General features: G+C 38.9%; 1 protein-coding gene across 2 annotated transcripts in view; it reads right to left on the bottom strand.

The window, feature by feature from the left end:
• Window positions 1–3076: 3076 nt before the first annotated feature.
• The window catches only part of LOC147596593 (SWI/SNF-related matrix-associated actin-dependent regulator of chromatin subfamily A member 2-like), a 199302-nt gene continuing 183985 nt past the window's right edge, over window positions 3077–18393 (bottom strand). For both annotated transcript variants that reach the window (XM_086769496.1, XM_086769495.1), the window contains exons 29-33: window positions 10773–10878; window positions 9838–9939; window positions 5010–5169; window positions 3719–3870; window positions 3077–3112 (exon numbers count right to left, since the gene is read on the bottom strand). In XM_086769496.1, coding sequence (XP_086625622.1) covers window positions 3077–3112; window positions 3719–3870; window positions 5010–5169; window positions 9838–9939; window positions 10773–10878 — 556 coding nt within the window. The remainder of the gene's footprint in view (window positions 3113–3718; window positions 3871–5009; window positions 5170–9837; window positions 9940–10772; window positions 10879–18393) is intronic.

Below are 18393 nucleotides of genomic sequence, written 5' to 3'. Positions count from 1 at the left end.
ACAGTCTCATAGCTGGACCTTGGACCTATATCATAGCCTTGTCTCCTCTGTTTTGGACATAAACTGTAGGGTTTAAGTAACAGGGGGCTGCAGTGGTGACCTATGTGGGAGGAGGCCTTGAACTGCCACGTGTCGGTTGTTTATATTCTTTGGGTTTTTTTTTAACATCCAAATCAGTGATGAGAAGTTTGTATTAATTGGCAATAACTTAAGTAAAAATTCCCTGAGTTGAGACTGTTTTGCCTGTGACACCTGCCATGTCTCTTGTTCCTCCTGACTGGGCTCCCTGGATAGACTCTGGCCCTGTTTTATTTCCTTGCCTTATCTGGGACTATTAATATAACCTGTTATCACTGCCCCTGTTCTGTCCACCCTTTTCTGTGACCTGATTGTTGAGGGCTCTGCCTTTGCTGTGGTCACTCTCAGCTCCTGGCTTGTCTTCTCTCACAGAGGAGCCCTGCTCTTGCTGCTCCCTGACATCCAGTCTCTTCAACTTTACTCCAGTCTTTAACACTTTCAAGGTCTACTTTGTCTACATTACAAACAACAGCTCTAGGACTGTATTTGGTGTAAGCTTGCCATGAACGTAGAGTTCTGAGAATGTCTCCTATAGTACACTCACTTTTTCTGTCTGTCTATTTGTGCTGTTTGTTTGAGAACTAGATGAACTAACAGTTACGGTATAAACATTCATGGCAGGTGCAGGGTAGTCAAAAGAATTCAGGTATCCATTTGGGCTGGATTCTGGGATAGAGGCCATAAAAAAGGGGTGATATTGAAATACTAAAAGTTAAAGTTAAACTTACTAGACTTATGGAAATTGGAGAACTAAGGTTTTAAACAATGTGCCTTTGTCTGATATGCAGGAAGTACCTGTCTAAAAGCAGAAGCATAAAATGATGAAATTCTAGATCCATCAGCAACCTATGAAGAACCGCTTAGGTTTGCCAAACTACTGAAGAAACTAGGGGAAATTCCAGCAGGGGGAACCACAACCACCGACTCACGAACTCTTTACCCAAATCACACCATCTAGTCAAAAGAAGTAGGCAGAGTAACAGGAACAGTGGAGGGGGAGGTGCTGATCTCCTCTCTCTGGTGACCAGCGATAGGACACGAGGAAATTGTATGAAGCTGCGTAAGGGGAAGTTCAAATTGGACCTTAGGAAAAGGTTCTTCACTGAGAGGGTGTTCGATCACTGAAACAGGCTCCTCAGGGAAGTGGTCACAGCACCAAGTCTGTCTGAATCCAAGAAGCATCTGGATGACACTCTTAGTCATGTGGTTTAGTTTTAGGTAGTCCTGTGAGGAGCAGGGAGTTGGACTTGATGATCCTTATGGGTCCCTTCCAACTCAAGATATTCCATGATTCTTTGATTTTGTCTATTATACGCTGTGTGGTCACCTGTATTAGTATCCCATGTGTGTGTATGTGCCTCTCCGCAATACACGCTCAGCCTCACTACTGGGCAAACCTATAAATGTGGATGGCAGCAGTCGCATCTTAGAGTGGGTCTTAGAGTACACCCAACTGGACTTCAGTGGCCAGGAAGGAGGAATTCACAAGTCCCGGAGTCCTCTAGTTTTGAGAGCTCCCATAATATCCTTAACAGTGAGGATATATACTGAGAAAAAAAATGGTTCATGGAACTTAGAAATCTTCAGTTTAAGAAATATTCTAGATGTAAAAATTTTATATTGATTGTGTATTTAGAATGTTAGAAGTTTGGGTTTCTACAGGAAGTAACAGCAATATTACATGTAGGTATTACATAATTGTAGTCTCTTTACATTACCACATCTTAGTGCATCTCAGTCCTGGAAAGCATGATCTGATTCTTTGTAATTAAGAAAATAAACTAATTTATAGATGAGGTGATTGCCTACATAACTAATTGCATTCACTCCCACTAAAACATATGGACAGAAACATTTCCTAAAAAAAAATAAAAAGGAACAAAAACATTTGTTTTATTGATTAATCACTCAAATTCTAGTTAGGGACTGGAATCATGCTTCCATTTCAAGATATCTTTTAATAGATGTCACTTGTCTTGTATCTCTGAGGATATTCCTATGGAATTCAGACAAGCTCTTATATTACCTGTTTAGAGCAGAGCACCTTGTGCCTCTTTACAAGAGGCACTCTTGTCACGATAATAAAAAGAATTTTTGTGGAATTCATAACACAAGGCTGTGTTTATTGAGATAAATTATCCCTTTATTAGGAAAGCACCAATACAACATTCTTCAAAATTACTGTAATTTTATTTGCCTCAGGCTTATGACTTACAACCAAAGACATTGTGCAAAGAAAGCAAAGATTAAGTACACTTTAGGGAAAAGGTGAGAATTCACACTGGTAACATAGAAGATCAGTTTGATGAAAGAAGCCATTCATTACACTATTTATATTGCAATATTCTAAAACATTTTTCAACTCATTGTTTTTAATCAAGAGGAGAAAAGTTTAGCAAAGTTTATAGTACACATAAATTTGCTACAATTCAAAAAAGCATTTTTCTGAAGATCATCAAGCATAAAGTGAAAAAATGTATACAGGACAAAGTGAGGCAAAGGCTAACTACTGTACATTTATAAGCTATTAAACAAAGTTGCATATATGCACCACAGTGTAAAAAAGCAATAGAGCAGAAAACTGTCTGATGAAAAATAAAATAACCAGTGGCTTTTTATGGCTTCTCCTGGTTATCAATGCTACAAAAGACATTTTTTGTCTTTCTGATGACACTGAAAACATCAAATGATAAAACCAGGCACGATGAAACCAAGGAAATCCAACCCAGAGAAATATACTATCGATGCACATTTTTTCATCAAATCTTTTTTGTTGTTTTGGAGATTTAAAAACAAATCTTTGAGGCCCATTCAGTCACAGTATGTTACTTTTTTCCTTTTTTACACTATGACATCATACGTTTGTCAGGCTAGAGCTAGTTTATAGAGGATGAGAAATACAACTCAATGTCTGTTTGACGAAATGAATTCAGTGGTTGTAAAATGAGAGAAAGGAAGGGGATGGGATCAATTCTACCAAAGAAATAAACTCTGTGAATTACTCATCATCACTTCTGCTTGCTTCTGACTGATCCTAGAGGTAAGAGACACAAGAAAAGTCAGAAATTCTTTGCCAATTATACTGTGGATTTTGTTAAAGAAAAAAAGAAAAATTACAGTTAAATTGACAAATCAAGATAGCCATAACAAAAGTAATATGTTATTTACTATTTTCCTTTCATGACATTTCATTCCAATTAAATTCCTGTGGGCCTCTTTAGAGAAGAAAAGACACAGAATCAGGAAACACTAGCTCCTTTCTGTCTACCTAGATAAAATGTCCAGAAAGGTTTGTCTTAATTTGTTGCATTAATAGAAACATCTATGAGAAATTAAAACTAAAGTGTTTCTAGGGTGAGAATGAAAGCAAACAAACCATGAGTTTTAAAGTTTTTAAGAAAGAAACATCTTCAAAAAATAAGTGCCAAAAGTGTCAGATTTTTTGTCTTCCAGCACCGAGACCAGAACCCACAAGCAAACTCTAACACAGTTTGAACCTGCTCCCCCATCCTCCCAAGATGACGACACAGATTTAAAACAATGCTTAATGTTTCTAAGCATGAAGAGGTGAAAATTCTGAGTGCAAACAGGACAGGGTATAGATGAAATCACTGCAACCATTTCCAAAATTTCAGTGAACAAAACTTATATTTTCATCTTGATCCTCATCACTGTCATTGTCACTCACAACAGGCTTGGCTTTTACTTGACTTTGTCTCTTCTTGCATTTGCCTTTGTCCTGTCTTTTTTCATCCTTTATGTTCAGCTTGATTTTGACTTTCACAGGTTTTGCTGTAAAAAGTGGAATGTGAATGTAACATCTGCCTTTATTTATTGTATACCATTTTCGTACTAAATAACTTTAAAATAACTTTTAAAGAGTCTGTCTTCATGTAACTTCTCCCCTTGTAGCCTGAAAAAAAAAAATCCTCTTTCTGTTCTTTCTCTGAATTGTGGAATTAAGTATAGATATTTGTTTTTACTTGTGTTCTTGATAGTTGCAATGCTAATTTGCATTAAACTATCAAGAAAATCCAAGAGTTGATCAGGTGCATCCTTCTTTCACTTTTAGAATGCATGGCACTTACAGATAGCATTTAGTGTTGCAACTACACTCAGGGAATCTTGTAAAAGAAGATGCATGTTAAGAAATAAAGTAGTTTTTGTTGTCTGCAAATAGAAAAATGTCTATCCTCAATAGGAACAGACAATCTTGTTTGGTTTTGTTTAACTACACAAACTCCTAAAATTCAAATTGGAAATAAAAGACATACATTTTTACCAACGGAGGTAATAAATTATATCAGAATAATTTAAGAAGAAATGTGAGCATCACTTCTTAAAAGAGATGCTCCAACTTAACCTGCAGCATGCCCTAGATCCCAGATGAATTTTTGGCCCAGCCTGGGCCCATCTCACAGCAGATTAGCTGAGCCTCTTAAATTATGAATGTCATCTCCTGCTTGCCAAACAATCTGAGTTCCATTTTCCCTCTGTCTCACTGAAGTAACATTTTCTCGTTCTTAATCATATATGTTGCATAATATCAGAAAGGTTGCTAACCTATGGATGAAGGAAGTAATGAGTTCTAGGCACTTATATTTACAAGCAACATGATCGGGAAAAGAAGGATCCATATATACTCATGGTCAGTCAGATAAGGATAAGTCAGATCTGTTTCCATCTGAGTAGTGCTTAAAAGCACCTACTGTGAAAACTTGAAGTCTTCAGCACAATTCTAAGAAATATAGCCAGAACAGAGTAGCCAAGAGACTTAAACTGAATGGAAGAAGCCAAAACAGCAAACTTTATAACTACTTCCAACAGTGGAAAATGAAAGTCTATAACCAGTCTCAGAACACAAATGGAAAAATCAATTCTCCCCTCTTCCCTAAATGTATTTCCTCCTCAGCATTCAGCAGGAAACTTACATTCTGACTCTGACTCCTCTTCATCATCATCATCATCATCATCATCATCATCATCATCATCATCATCATCATCATTGCTTTCATCCTCACTCTCTTCTTTGGCAATCTTCTGTCGTGCACTTTTGAATACAGACTGAAGAACAATGGAATACTCATAGATCTACAGTATGAAAGTAAACCTATTTCAGAACTGCAAGCCAAGCATCATAAAAATCTCACTTTTTTCTTTTCCTATACAAACTCACAGAATGTAGCCTTTTTATTACAAGTAACAATGCTTAATTCATGAATTTTACAAAAAAAAATGCCAATATTGAATTGTCATGCTCTAAATGAAGAACTCACTCAGTCAACAGTGAGCCACAAAAATATGACTATGTATCACATTTAAAACATTCAATTAGAGAAAGAGTCCATCCTGGAATACAATTGTTTTTCTTTCATTATTATTTTATTACCACTAGAACTATGATATATTTTAATTAGAACATAACAATATTGAGAAATTGTTGTTCCAAAATCCAAAGTGGATAAAAACCAAAATAATTTATCCCAAGCTTTAGGATTCCTTTAAGACTCCTTCCTTTAAGATCCAAAAATATTGAAAATCAATGCTTATCCAAAACTCTATTAATATTTTGAAGTCTGCTAAGTATTTTTGGTACTATCAGCTTTTATATTAACCTCATTGGAAGAACATCTATGAATGAGAGAACTACATCTGGCTTGTAACCAGATTAATTTAACAGAAATAAAAATTAAAAATAATAAGGAGACACTATAATCATCTTAACAAAATGAGCTTGTGTATACTGCTCTGTAAAACTTTGGAAGCAATGCATTGGTTAAATTGAACCCACCATATAAGATCTATCTCACCCTGAAAGCACCTTTTAAGCCTCCAGTCCAGCTGGAAATGCTTTCATAAAAATAAAAAAAGAGGAGCATGCATCATACTAATAAAACAAATATGAAGTATCTCGCTTAAATTTTACTTTATTGTGTACTTAAATATCTCTTTCTGAATTAAACCTATGAGTTTTTATTTTTTAATGTAAGTAGTGCACACATAAATATTACATTTTAATGATATAAGTATGTGTCAGAGCAAAAGTGGATCCAAACTATAACACAGAATAAAATAAAACCTAAAAAATTTTAGAACTACTGCAGGAATGTCCCGAGGTTTCACGAAAATCAAAATTAATGGTACAGGGAATGTCTCAGACAGAAATTTAAAAAATTATAGGTACAAGTTATTTGGACTTCATGCTTTAAAAAGTAATACTAAATTTGGTGGATAACATTAGTATGTTGGAATGGAAAATATTTCTGCATCATTCTGTGATAGAAATTTGATTATTTCCAAAGAACAGAAATATCTACTGAACATTTCTACCATTTCAGTATCATTACTAATAATCTTACCAAGAGAATAGCAACCAAACTTTTCCAACAAGAATAATTATCTATATTGATTTCTCATATGACCATTGATTTTTCCTTGCATATTTTTACCTTCCTGATCAACTTCCAATTTCAAGCTTCTCAGTCATGTTTTTTATATCAGCTTCCCTTCTTATTTTTGCCATTTACTTTCATTAGCAGTAAAATAGCTATAAACATCTATATCACTAAGCAAAATCATAGCTTTTGAACAATGAGTAAAATTTTCTCCTACACTTCCAATCATTATTTTTTTTTTCTTGAATAATTGAGCTGATTTTGATTTTTTCATTTAATTGAATGTTGTAAAGATATAAAAAATTTGTACAACAGACAACATATTATTCTGCTTGTACACAACAAAAATAATCAAGTAATGATCATTTGTACTAAGCAATCCCTCATTTTTAATTGAATGTTAAATTTCTTTGTTATTTGTCAAGATAACATGATATAAAATTCCTCTGTATAGCAAAGGTTCATTGTCCTGGTTTCATGTGGGATGGAGCTAATTTTCTCCTCAGTAGCTGCTGTGTTTTGGATTTAGTATGGGATTTCGTATGTGAGGAATGTTGATAAACACACTGATGTTATGAGTTGTTACTGAAGAGACCAAGGACACTTTACACCTTCCCAGGTTTTGCTAATGTGCAGGTGCAGGAAGCTGGGAGGGATATAGCCAGAACTGTTGACCCAAACTGGCCAAAGAGAGTATTCCATGCCATAAATGTCACGTTCACTATATAAGTGGGGGTGGGCTGATGAGATGGCTCACTTTTCTCTCCCTGTTCAGAATCATTCTGGGGTTGCTTTCATACCGTGATTGCTGCTCGGGTCATTGGGTCGTCTCAACCCACAAGTTTTCCTTCCTTCCCGATTCTCTGCCCCATCCCCTCGGGAGGAGGAGTGAGTAGCTGTGTGGCACTCTACTGCTGACTGGGGTCATCTACAGTGTTTAGACGCTTACAGAATGCATTAATATCGGTGGCATGTAACATTGAGTTTATAACATTTTTACTGAAGTCTCCCATGACATTTTTTTAATTGTGTGTTGCATCTGCTAGAATGTGTATGTAAAATTGTGTCAGAGTCTCTAACACAGGTAGTATCATATCATTCTACATATGTTGCCATATAAATACAAATTTCCACATATGTTACCATTCCCTATCTTCTTTCCTACTGACAACTCAATCTTTTGACAAAAATTTAAACATTCCAATTTTCCCACCAACTTTCAGGATCAAGTAGGCTGAATTTGTTTTCATAATGAACAATTCTAATTCTGTTTGTTTGCCCGGGTTCCTAAGACTGGTGTACAGGAAAGTAAAGAGTTTATTCTCTTCATGTCCTGCAGTGCTTAGATGTATTTTATTCCAATGATCTCAATTTGATTCAACACTTATTTTTCCCCTGTCATAGTTCAGCCCTGATCGGGACCAGACTACACAGTCTCTCTCTTACTCCCCTCACCCTATGAGAGAATAGGGGGAGATGATATAAGGAAAAACAGCTCAAGGTTTGAGATAAGGACAGGGAGAAATCCTTAAAGTTACTGTTACGGGCAAAACAGACTAGACTTGGGGAAAACTATTCATTTATTTTTAAAACTAGCAGGAGAATGAGACAGAGAACAAGATAACCTCCCCCCCACCCCTCCCTCTTCCCAGGCTTAACATTATCTCTACTACCTCCCCCCCCGAGCGGCACAGGGGAGAAGAGGGAATGGGGGCCGCGGTCAGTTCAACACGTGCTGTTTTACGCCGCTGCTTCATGGTCAGGGGAAGAACTCCTCACATTCCTCCTCTGCTCCTTCGTGGGGTCCCTCCCACGGGCCACAGTCCTTCCTGAAACTGCTCCGGTGTGGGTCATCTCTTCCACGGGGTGCAGACCCTCCAGAACAGCTGCCCCAGCATGGGCCCTCCATGGGCCACAGCCTCCTTCAGGCCTCCACCTGCTCTGGCGTGGGGTCCTCCACAGGCTCCAGGTGAATCTCTGCTCCTCTGTGAACCTCCATGGGCTGCAGGGGGACAACCTGCTCCACCATGGTCATCACCACAGGCTGCAGGGGAATCTTGGCCAGGAGCAGCATTACTCCTCCCCCTCACTTCTGAACTGACCTTGGCATCTGCAGCCGTTCCTCACAACAGGCTGGCAAACGCCTCTCAGGATCCTTTTTACATCTTATTCACTTCTCATCTCCTCTCCACTTCTTGCAGCCAGGCTGGGCCGAGTTGGGCCCAGTCGGCTGCCTGGCGACAGGCCAGAGGGTGAGGCCTGCAAGGCCCATGAGGCCCGTGCCTCCCCCTCTCTGCCCCTGCTCAGCTTCTTCACATCTTCTCTCCTTTTTTTTTTTTTCTGTTTTCCCCTTCTTAAATATGTTATCACAGAGGCGTTATCACAGAACATTCTGCTACCAATTGGCTCGGCCTTGGCCAGCAGCAGGTCTGCCCTAGGCCTGGCCGAGTCCACTGAACAAAGGGGAGTGACTTCTCATAGTTTCCTACAGAAGCTACCACCTTAGGCCCCCCCTCACTAAACAAAACCAGAACATCCCCCTTTTCACATAATCCTGTTTGTTTAATGCCTTCTTGACTAGCCTAGTGTGTCTGTCTTGTCCAAGATTTAGATCTTATCCTTTCATAACTATATCTCAGAGAATCTACAGCATATATTTCAACTTTCTCATCTGTCTTCTAGGTTTCTGTACTTTCTTTTGTATTGCTGTTTACCTCTTCTGTTGTGAATTCACAGAACTGAGTGCATCCTTGTGTGTAAACCAGGCAAAATCCTTAACTGTATATCTCTACAAGATAAGAGATTTGGATATATTATTTATTAATGAGACTACATTATTCTGGTCTCTCAAAATGGATATTGTTCTTTCAACAAGAAAAAAATGTCAACAATGTCCAGAGAATATGAACTATATACACAAAGATCTAGTGTCAGACAAACTTTAAACTTAATCTTCCATTAGTAGAGCTGAAAATTTCACCACTAAATACTTAAGAACTGTCCCTAAGCTGGATCATTCTCTCAGTTACTTGTATTATTCACTTTGGTGAGCTCAAACCAACATATGGCTCTTCAGGGCACAGCCATTTAGCATAGATTCAAATAATCTGAAAACTGTCCTTAAGTGTATCAGAACAAACTGATCTCAGGGTTATGGAATCAAAACTAAATTCACTGAATGTTTGAATTCTTGTTGTGACCAAAGGATTCTGGATGCTTCAAAGAATCTGGGCATTTTTATTCATTAAAAGCACTAATAAGATTAAAAATAGAGGTTTTATATACAGAATTGTCATAATTAAACAAGCACTGAAAACATTGAGTAGGGAAGACACATGTTTAACACAAAGTGGTTCAATCAGACCTGTGATCCCTCCAAATTGAATGTCTGAGCATTGTGACACAGCAACATGACATCTTTCTCCAGATCACTGAGGTTCCGGTATTTATGGTTACGAATTCTTTCCTGTTGCGTTTGTTAAGAAGACGGGGAGAAGGAAGGATGGCAGCAGTAGGGAGAGAAAAAGAAAAATAATGGACAGGACAATCAATTAATATTGCTTTTCAATACATTAAAACCTTCTATTTAAACATTTTACCTAAGTGGAATGACAAATATCCAATTAAAAAAAAAACAAACAAAATTTAAACCTGTGTGAGAGGAATATGCTGACAAAATGCATCATGGCCAAAGGCAGATGAAAAATTGTGCAATCATTGTGTGAACTGGAAGGATCAAAAGCAGCAGAAGTTGTAAAGTTGTATTGTTGTGGATAAGAAAGGAGTTCAATTACAAGTTTCTTCTCAGTACAGAAACAAAAAGAGGTACAGTTTGACTGAAGGTAAAAGAGATAGCTATGAACACCTCATGGCCTCTAAGGTACAAGAAGTTGACTAATACTCACCTATCCAACTGTGCCTGTTCCAAAATGTGATGCTAGTTGAAAGATGATTATATTCCTCCCAACAACATAAAATTTTTGCAAGCACTACACTTATTTAAGTTTTGTGTACAGATGCAGGATTTGATCCTTTACAAAAAACATTAATGTATCATCTCTGAAAGTATGATTTATGTCATCTTATGTTTTGCTTTGACTTAGGTGTTAGTAGTAAAGTACTGCAATATACATTAAGCAAAATTCATAACAAGGAATATATGAAAATTTAAAATCTAAGCAAAAACACATAGGCAAATTTAATATACACATGATCATAATATTTATGATGACTTAATGTTCATGATTTTATATATTGAAAAGGAATAAAGAAATGTCCACATCCCAAAACAGTTCTCACCTTTATTTTTTTGAAGTCCACTGGTTTGCTAATTAATTCATAATACTCTGGTAATTCTTTTCTAGATGGGAGTTGAATGAAGACTTCACTTAGCTGTTGTCCTGAACTGTTGAGAAAAACAAGCACACAATGCAAAGAATTCATAGAATCATAGAATGGTTAGGGTTGGAAGGGACCTTCAAAGGTCATCTAGTCCAACACCCTGCAAGGAGCAGGGACATCCCTGACTAGATCAGGATGCTCAGAGCCTCATCCAGCCTGGCCTTGAACGTTTCCAGGGATGGGGCATCCACCACCTCTCTGGGGAACCTGTTCCAGTGTTCTACAACCCTCAGTGTAAAATTTTTTTTCCTAATGTCTAATCTAAATCTACCTCCTTCTATTTTGAAACCATTACCCCTAGACCTGTCACATCAGGCCCTACTGAACAGCCTCTCCCCATCTTTCTTGTAGGCCCCCTTGAGGTACTGGAAGGCTGCTATAAGGTCTCCCCGGAGCCTCCTCTTCTCCAGGCTGAACAGCCCCAACTCTCTCAGCCTGTCCTCATAAGAGAGGTGCTCCAGTCCTCTGATCATCTTCGTGGCCCTCCTCTGGACTTGTTTCAACAGGTCTACATCCTTCTTATGTTGGGGGCTCCAGAAATGGACACAGTACTCCAGGTGGGGTCTCTGCAGGGCAGAGTAGAGGGGCAGAATCACCTCCCTTGACCTGCTGGCCACACTCCTCTTGATGCAGCCCAGGATGCGGTTGGCCTTCTGGGCCGCAAGGGCGCATTGCCGGCTCATGTTGAGCTTCTCATCCACCAGCACTCCCAAGTCCTTCTCCTCAGGGCTGCTCTCAATCCATTCTCCACCCAGCCTGTATTTGTGCCTGGGATTGTCACGACCCAGGTGCAGGACCTTGCACTTGGCCTGGTTGAACTTCATGAGGTTGGCACGGGCCGGCCTACCTCTCCAGCCTGTCAAGGTCCCTCTGGATGGCATTCCTCCCCTACAGCTTGTCAACAGCACCACGCAGCTTGGTGTCATCAGTGAACTTGCTGAGGGTGCACTCTATCCCACTGTCCATGTCGCCGACAAAGATGTTAAACAGGGCTGAGCCCAACACGAACCCCCGAGGAACATCACTCGTGGCTGGTCTCCACTTGGACATCAAGCCGTTGACCACCACTCTCTGAGTGCGGCCATCCAGCCAACTCCTTATCCACCGACTGGTCCATCCATCAAACCCATGCCTCTCCAGTTTAGAGAAAAGGATGTCGTGTGGGACAGTGTCAAATGCCTTGCACAAGTCCAGGTAGATGATGTCCGTTGCTCGTCCCTTGTCCACCAATGCTGTCACCCCGTCATAGAAGGTCACCAAATTGGTCAGGCATGACCTGCCCTTGGTGAAGCCATGTTGGCTGTCACCAACCACCTCCTTGCTCTCCATGTGCCTTAGCATGGTTTCCAGGAGGATCTGCTCCATGACCTTGCCAGGCACAGAGGTGAGGCTGACCGGCCTGTAGTTGCTCGGGTCCTCCTTGTTTCTCTTTTTAAAAATGGGGGTTATGTTCCCTCTCTTCCAGTCATCAGGGACCTCACCAGACCGCCACGACTTCTCAAATACAATGGCTAGTGGCTTGGCAACTTCATCTGCCAGTTCCCTCAGGATCCGCGGATGGATCTCATCAGGTCCCATGGACTTGTGCACCTTCAGGTTCCTCAGATCTTCCCGAACCTTAGACTGAGGCAAAAAAAAGTCATTGAGCACCTCAGCCTTCTCCATGTCCCAGGTAACCAGGACCCCTTTTCCTATTACAACAGGACCTGCTAAAGAGTTTCTCCTTGTCTTTCCTGTAGGCCCCCTTTAGGTACTGGAATGTTGGATACCTGGAGTATCAGGGACACTTAGTGAACAATCCAGACCGAATGGAATTGTTATGTTTGTGAGCAGCAGGCCTCAAGGACGTCACTGAAGCCGCTTGTGAGAAAGTAATGAAGCCGCCTGTAAGAAAGTACTGAAGCCACCTGTGAGAAAATAATGAGGCCGCCTGTGAGAAAGTAAACGAAGCAACCTTGAAGAAGATCGTAAACAACTTTGAGAAAGTGAAAACATGAAAAGTACGGGACTTTCCAGGTTAACGGGACTTTCCAGATTAGCTAACTGCAAGTAGGAGGGATATGCAAATGTCACCATTAGAGCTTAAGCCAATCACACAATGACTAGTAGGCATATTTTATCTTAGCAATATAAATATGCGCACCCGGGACTAATAAATCGAACTACGCTTATTACTCATATTGAGTCTTTGTCGTACATTCCTCTGTCGCTCTCACTGGAAGATTGCTAAAAGGTCTCCCTGGAGCTTTCTCTTGTCCAGGCTCAACAGCCCCAACTCTCTCAGCCTGTCCTCATAGGAGATGTGCTCCAGTCCTCTGATCATCTTCCTGGCCCTCCTCTGCACCTGCTCCAACCGAATTACTACAACTTTCTTTGAAAATAAATTGTATGCAATCAAATTATTAAAAATCTAGCTATTTTTTTCTTGTCAAGGATTAGTAACAAACTTTTTTCTGAATTGATCTTATTGATTTGATATGAATAATTAATCTACAGTTTAACGCACAACTTCCATGTTCTTCTCATCATCATCATATGTGCAGATCATAAAGGAGGAGGATCAGGATTTGAATCTGAATTCTCTTGTGCTTTGTCTAGGGTAATTCTATTATTTTTAAAATTTATTTTATTATTCTTAACTATTCTCTGTCTTGTCACCTTAAATTTATCTTCCTCTTGGTCTTTTTTATAGCTATTTTTATAGCTCTGGTTCATAATGATCTATTTGTCCATACTGGGTGCTGTTATATCAGATGCTGATTGAAATCAGATCAACTATATTTTACAATAAACGCCACTATTAACTTTCATCAATGAATGTTAGGTTTCTGGGAAGATAATTGTAACTGCACTTTGTACCTCTTTAATCATCCAGAAAGAATGGATTTTTTAAATTGCTTGGATACCCTAAGATACACTTTGCCTATGATTTGCAACTGTTTATATTCTCTGAGATTTCCAGATTTTTCCCTTCTCCATTCCTTATTAATAGTTACTTTAATGTTTCTGAATAAAAGTTCTTTTTATCCTTTAATTTGTGGCTTCCTCGGTCATAGCTGACTATGAGTTATTTGGAGAGGGAAGATCTGTTGATGGCCCTTATGGCCTCAAGCATATATATATTGATGTATATATTGCCATTTATCTGACAGTCATGGTAGCAAAATAAAACAGCTTCTGAGAAGAATTATAGCCTGTTTACATAGACAGCATTCACCAGTGTTTCTCAGCCCATATTTCAGAGACAGAAATATCACTGCTTAATTCTATCACTACTCCAAAGGGGCCCTGTTTTCTCATTTCCACCTTTGAATGGTAATTTGTAGGAGTTGAGCAATGTAGAGCCTGCTGCTATTTCTTGAGCCCCTCACCTGAGCTTCTCTCTTAGAGCTGTCCTCCACAATACAGCATTCTGTTGAAACTGCAGGTATCTTATCAGACACACTGGAACTAATGTTGAATCAAAGGTTAATTTAGGTAATTCCGTCATGATGAAGGAGAACAAGATGTATGGGACAGCTATGTCCTTTATGAATGTCATCATCTATGCCTTCTCAATAGGGATCTCTTAATGTGTAAAATAGTCTCAGGATTTGGGTAGATACTATTTTGCCTATGGACCTAGTAGGTCAATGAACAATTAGGAATAAGCAGTTTTCTTCTTTTACATGGAGATGTTATTTAACTGATCCAAGATTTCTTAATGTTCTTGGTTTAGTTCTAGGACATTTCTTCTTATAGACATTGTATGAGAGAGAAGGACAATAATTCAAATATTGCAAGCACAGCTTCCTATTCAATGTGGTCCAATCAATATCCCGTGGCATAAATCTTGTGTATATTTCCATTCAGTTTACAGCAAACACAATCCTAGCAGTCAAATGCCTGTTAGGTTATGGCAGGTGCAGGAATATACTTTTAGCAGCTACTGCTGCAGAGTGAGAAGAGAAGACTGGCTATGTATAGCCACCAGGGAAGGGAAAGTGTTCTGAGTGTAGATCCAATCCTTGTAACTCTTGAGGCTAGATCACTCTGTTCTGTACCACACATGAGAAAATCAGTTAAACTCCAGAAAGTTTACTAGCAACTCACCAAACAGAACTGATTGACTTCGGAAGCATCTGGATATTGTAATAAGAGAAAAATAATAAAATAAACAGATAATCCTCTCAGCAATTATTTGTGAAATTGTCATGCTGCTCTGTCTCTCGTCCTCTTCTAGTACTGATTCACACAGAAGAGATCAATTTACTACTTCTATACTTCATGAGTCACAGGGAGAGAGGTTTGTACTGTGGATTTAAAGGCTCCAATCCTATCATCAGTGATCTATTGAGTGTCAGAACCAGGATAGTGAGTGACAATGTGATTCCACATGACAAGATTTGTTTTTGTTTCAGTTTGCATTTTCAAAGAGAAATGGGAAATTGCAAACAAAAGCTACATTTACATTACTTTCTTTAATAACCAAAAGTGTAGAACATTCACAGCTGCAAATGTCATCTATGAAATTTGTTCCTGAACATATAAAACAATAAGTACGTTGAAAACAGACCTCTGGTGTTCAAATGGTATCTTAAAGTTTAAGTCTCTATTTGTCATTCATAAAATTAAAATAATGCTATGGTGTTGTGAAACTCAATTTTATGTTTGCAAAGCATTTAGATAATATATACTGATGAACACCATAAAGAAGCCCATAAGAAAATTCATAATTCTGTCTTCTAATAGCATTTGAATAATGGACACAACAAGTAAGTCACGAAACCATGTATTCAGGAATGAAGATAAAGCAAAATAACAAATAGCTCTTCATTAAGTGATCATTGTCCATCTTGTGCATGATATGTGGCAAAGATCCTGTGGAAAAAAATCAAATTAAATTAGTACTCTGTCATAGCATGACAGGCTGTACTTATCTTCTGCCTGCTTGACTTCACATATTTAATAATGTTCTTTTAATAATTCTGTTTTACAACATATATCATGCAGATGTAAGCTAATTCTTTAAAAGGCACAACAAGTTACTTGCAAAATCAGCACACAATTAGCAGATGACTTGTGGAGTCATCCAATATTGTGACAAAACTGTGTCTTCAGAAGCCAAATGTTATTTTGAAGACATCCTCACTCTGTACTTGCTCACAAATTACAAGAAAACATTTTCTCATTAAAACAAAAGTTGGTAAAAAACAAATTAATTTTTAAAAAAGAAAGTAGTAAAGCTAGAATTTCAGCAGCTAATACTATACTTTAATGGGAACAAACACAAATTTACAATTGTACCCTTATAATAGATATGAAATATAGTCTTCAAAGTGCTTAAAAAAAAAAAACAAAAAACCTCCCAAAAACCCACAAAGAGCATGTCACCTGATTTGTCACGTAAATCATAAAACCAGATGTACTGCCCTTTAATTTCATAGAATCATAGAATCATAGAATGGTTAGGGTTGGAAGGGACCTTCAAAGGTCATCTAGTCCAACCCCCCTGCAAGGAGCAGGGACATTTTCAACTAGATCAGGTTGCTCAGAGCCCTGTCCAGCCTGGCCTTGAATGTTTCCAGGGATGGGGCATCCACCACCTCTCTGGGCAACCTGGTCCAGTGTTCTACAACCCTCAGTGTAAAAAAAAAATTTCCTGATGTCTAATCTGAATCTACCTCCCTCTATTTTAAAACCGTTACCCCTAGTCCTGTCATAACAGGCCCTGCTGAACAGCCTCTCCCCATCTTTCTTATAAGCCCCCTTGAGGTACTGGAAGACTGCTATAAGGTCTCCCCAGAGCCTCCTCTTCTCCAGGCTGAACAGCCCCAACTCTCTCAGCCTGTCCTCATAAGAGAGGTGCTCCAGCCCTCTGATCATCTTTGTGGCCCTCCTCTGGACTTGTTTCAACAGGTCTACATCCTTCTTATGTTGGGGGCTCCAGAGCTGGACACAGTACTCCAGGTGGGGTCTCACCAGGGCAGAGTAGAGGGGCAGAATCACCTCCCTCGACCTGCTGGCCACACCCCTTTTGATGCAGCCCAGGATGTGGTTGGCTTTCTGGGCTGCAAGCACGCATTGTGTAATTTTGTGTATTCAGCTAAGTAACAACTTATTCTGTTGTACCATTTTCCCAGAAACTCCTATTACAGAAACATTACCTCCTGTTCCCTTTGTGTATATGTTTCCATATTGCATGTTTGAAAAGACAATATTTATGTAATAAAAAATTACTGTTATGGGCATGGTGGAAGAAAATTATTAATCCTGAATGCTATTCTCTGATTTTTAATATTTTCATTTTTATAATTACAAAATAATAAACTCTATAGCCACCATATAAAAAAGCATGAGCAGCAATCATTTATGTTTGCCTAGCAACTAGCAGGCTACATGTTGAAGACCAAGAGTGACCAGAATAAATTAACGGAATTGACCATGACAGAAAGAAGAGTGATGGTTCACTACTATTGTATAAGTTCATTCTTTTATTCCCATGTGTGTTCACATGTGAATATTTGCATATTATATAGTTTAAAATTCCTTAAGGAATACAACTCCTTTTTGTCAAAACTCTTTCCCCTTCCAGTATTTGACATTAATAAAACCAGGAAGGAAAGATAACAATGAAGCTGAAATTGCAAGATGTTCACATTTCTTTGGCAAATTTCACACTTCTCAACAAACACTCTTCCATTTACATGGGTTGAGTGAAGAGTCCTGCATGCTTGCTCTAGTCAGAGTTCTCACACCTAGCACTAGTGTGCTAATTACAACTACCATTCAAGTTCAAATCACAGTGAAGTTGTTCTAAAAAAACCCCAAATAAATACAAAAAACTCACCTTCATGGTAATGTTGTTATTTTGTATTTATAGCCTTCCAGCAGCAATCAAGACAGGTGGAGAGACTATTCATTTTGTTAATTTTTTTTCCCTTTTCAAGATTATTTGACTTCACTAGTAGATGGCAGACATTTCCCTATTATGTAAATCGGAATAGAAATAGCAATTCCTATTTTTTATGTATGGCTACATAGGTCATAGTCTTGATAAAGGTATCAATCACAACTATTTATTTTGTATGCTTGAACACTTCGGAGTATTGATTGGTATAATTAATTACTATTAACATTACTGATAATGTGCTGGTTTTATGTGTGTATTGGGGGGGGGGCTACAGTGGCAGCTTCTGCGAGAAGCTTCTAGAAGTTTCCCCTTTATTTGGTGGACCCAGTCAGCTCTAAGACAGACCTGCCACTGTACAGGATCAAGCTAATTGGTGATAGTGATAATGCCTCTGTGATAATATATTTAAGAAGGGGAAAATTTTTAAAAAGTGAAGAAGCAGAAGCGCAGGCAGAGAGGAGGAGGCATGAGCCTTGTGGGCCTGGTGGCCCTCACCCTCTGGCCTCCCGCTGGGCAGCTGTCTGGGCCCAACTCAACTCAACTCGGCCCGGCTCAGCCCAGTTGAGAGAAGAGAAGAGAAGAGAGGACAGGATATGTGAAGAGAATATGAGAGGCATCTGCCTAAGC

The sequence above is a fragment of the Chlamydotis macqueenii genome, chromosome W, assembly GCF_036417535.1.
Source record: "Chlamydotis macqueenii isolate bChlMac1 chromosome W, bChlMac1.mat, whole genome shotgun sequence".
NCBI classification, from domain to species: domain Eukaryota; kingdom Metazoa; phylum Chordata; class Aves; order Otidiformes; family Otididae; genus Chlamydotis; species Chlamydotis macqueenii.
The sequence above is the reverse complement of the archived record's forward strand: the minus strand, read 5'-3'. Positions and strand labels throughout refer to the sequence as shown.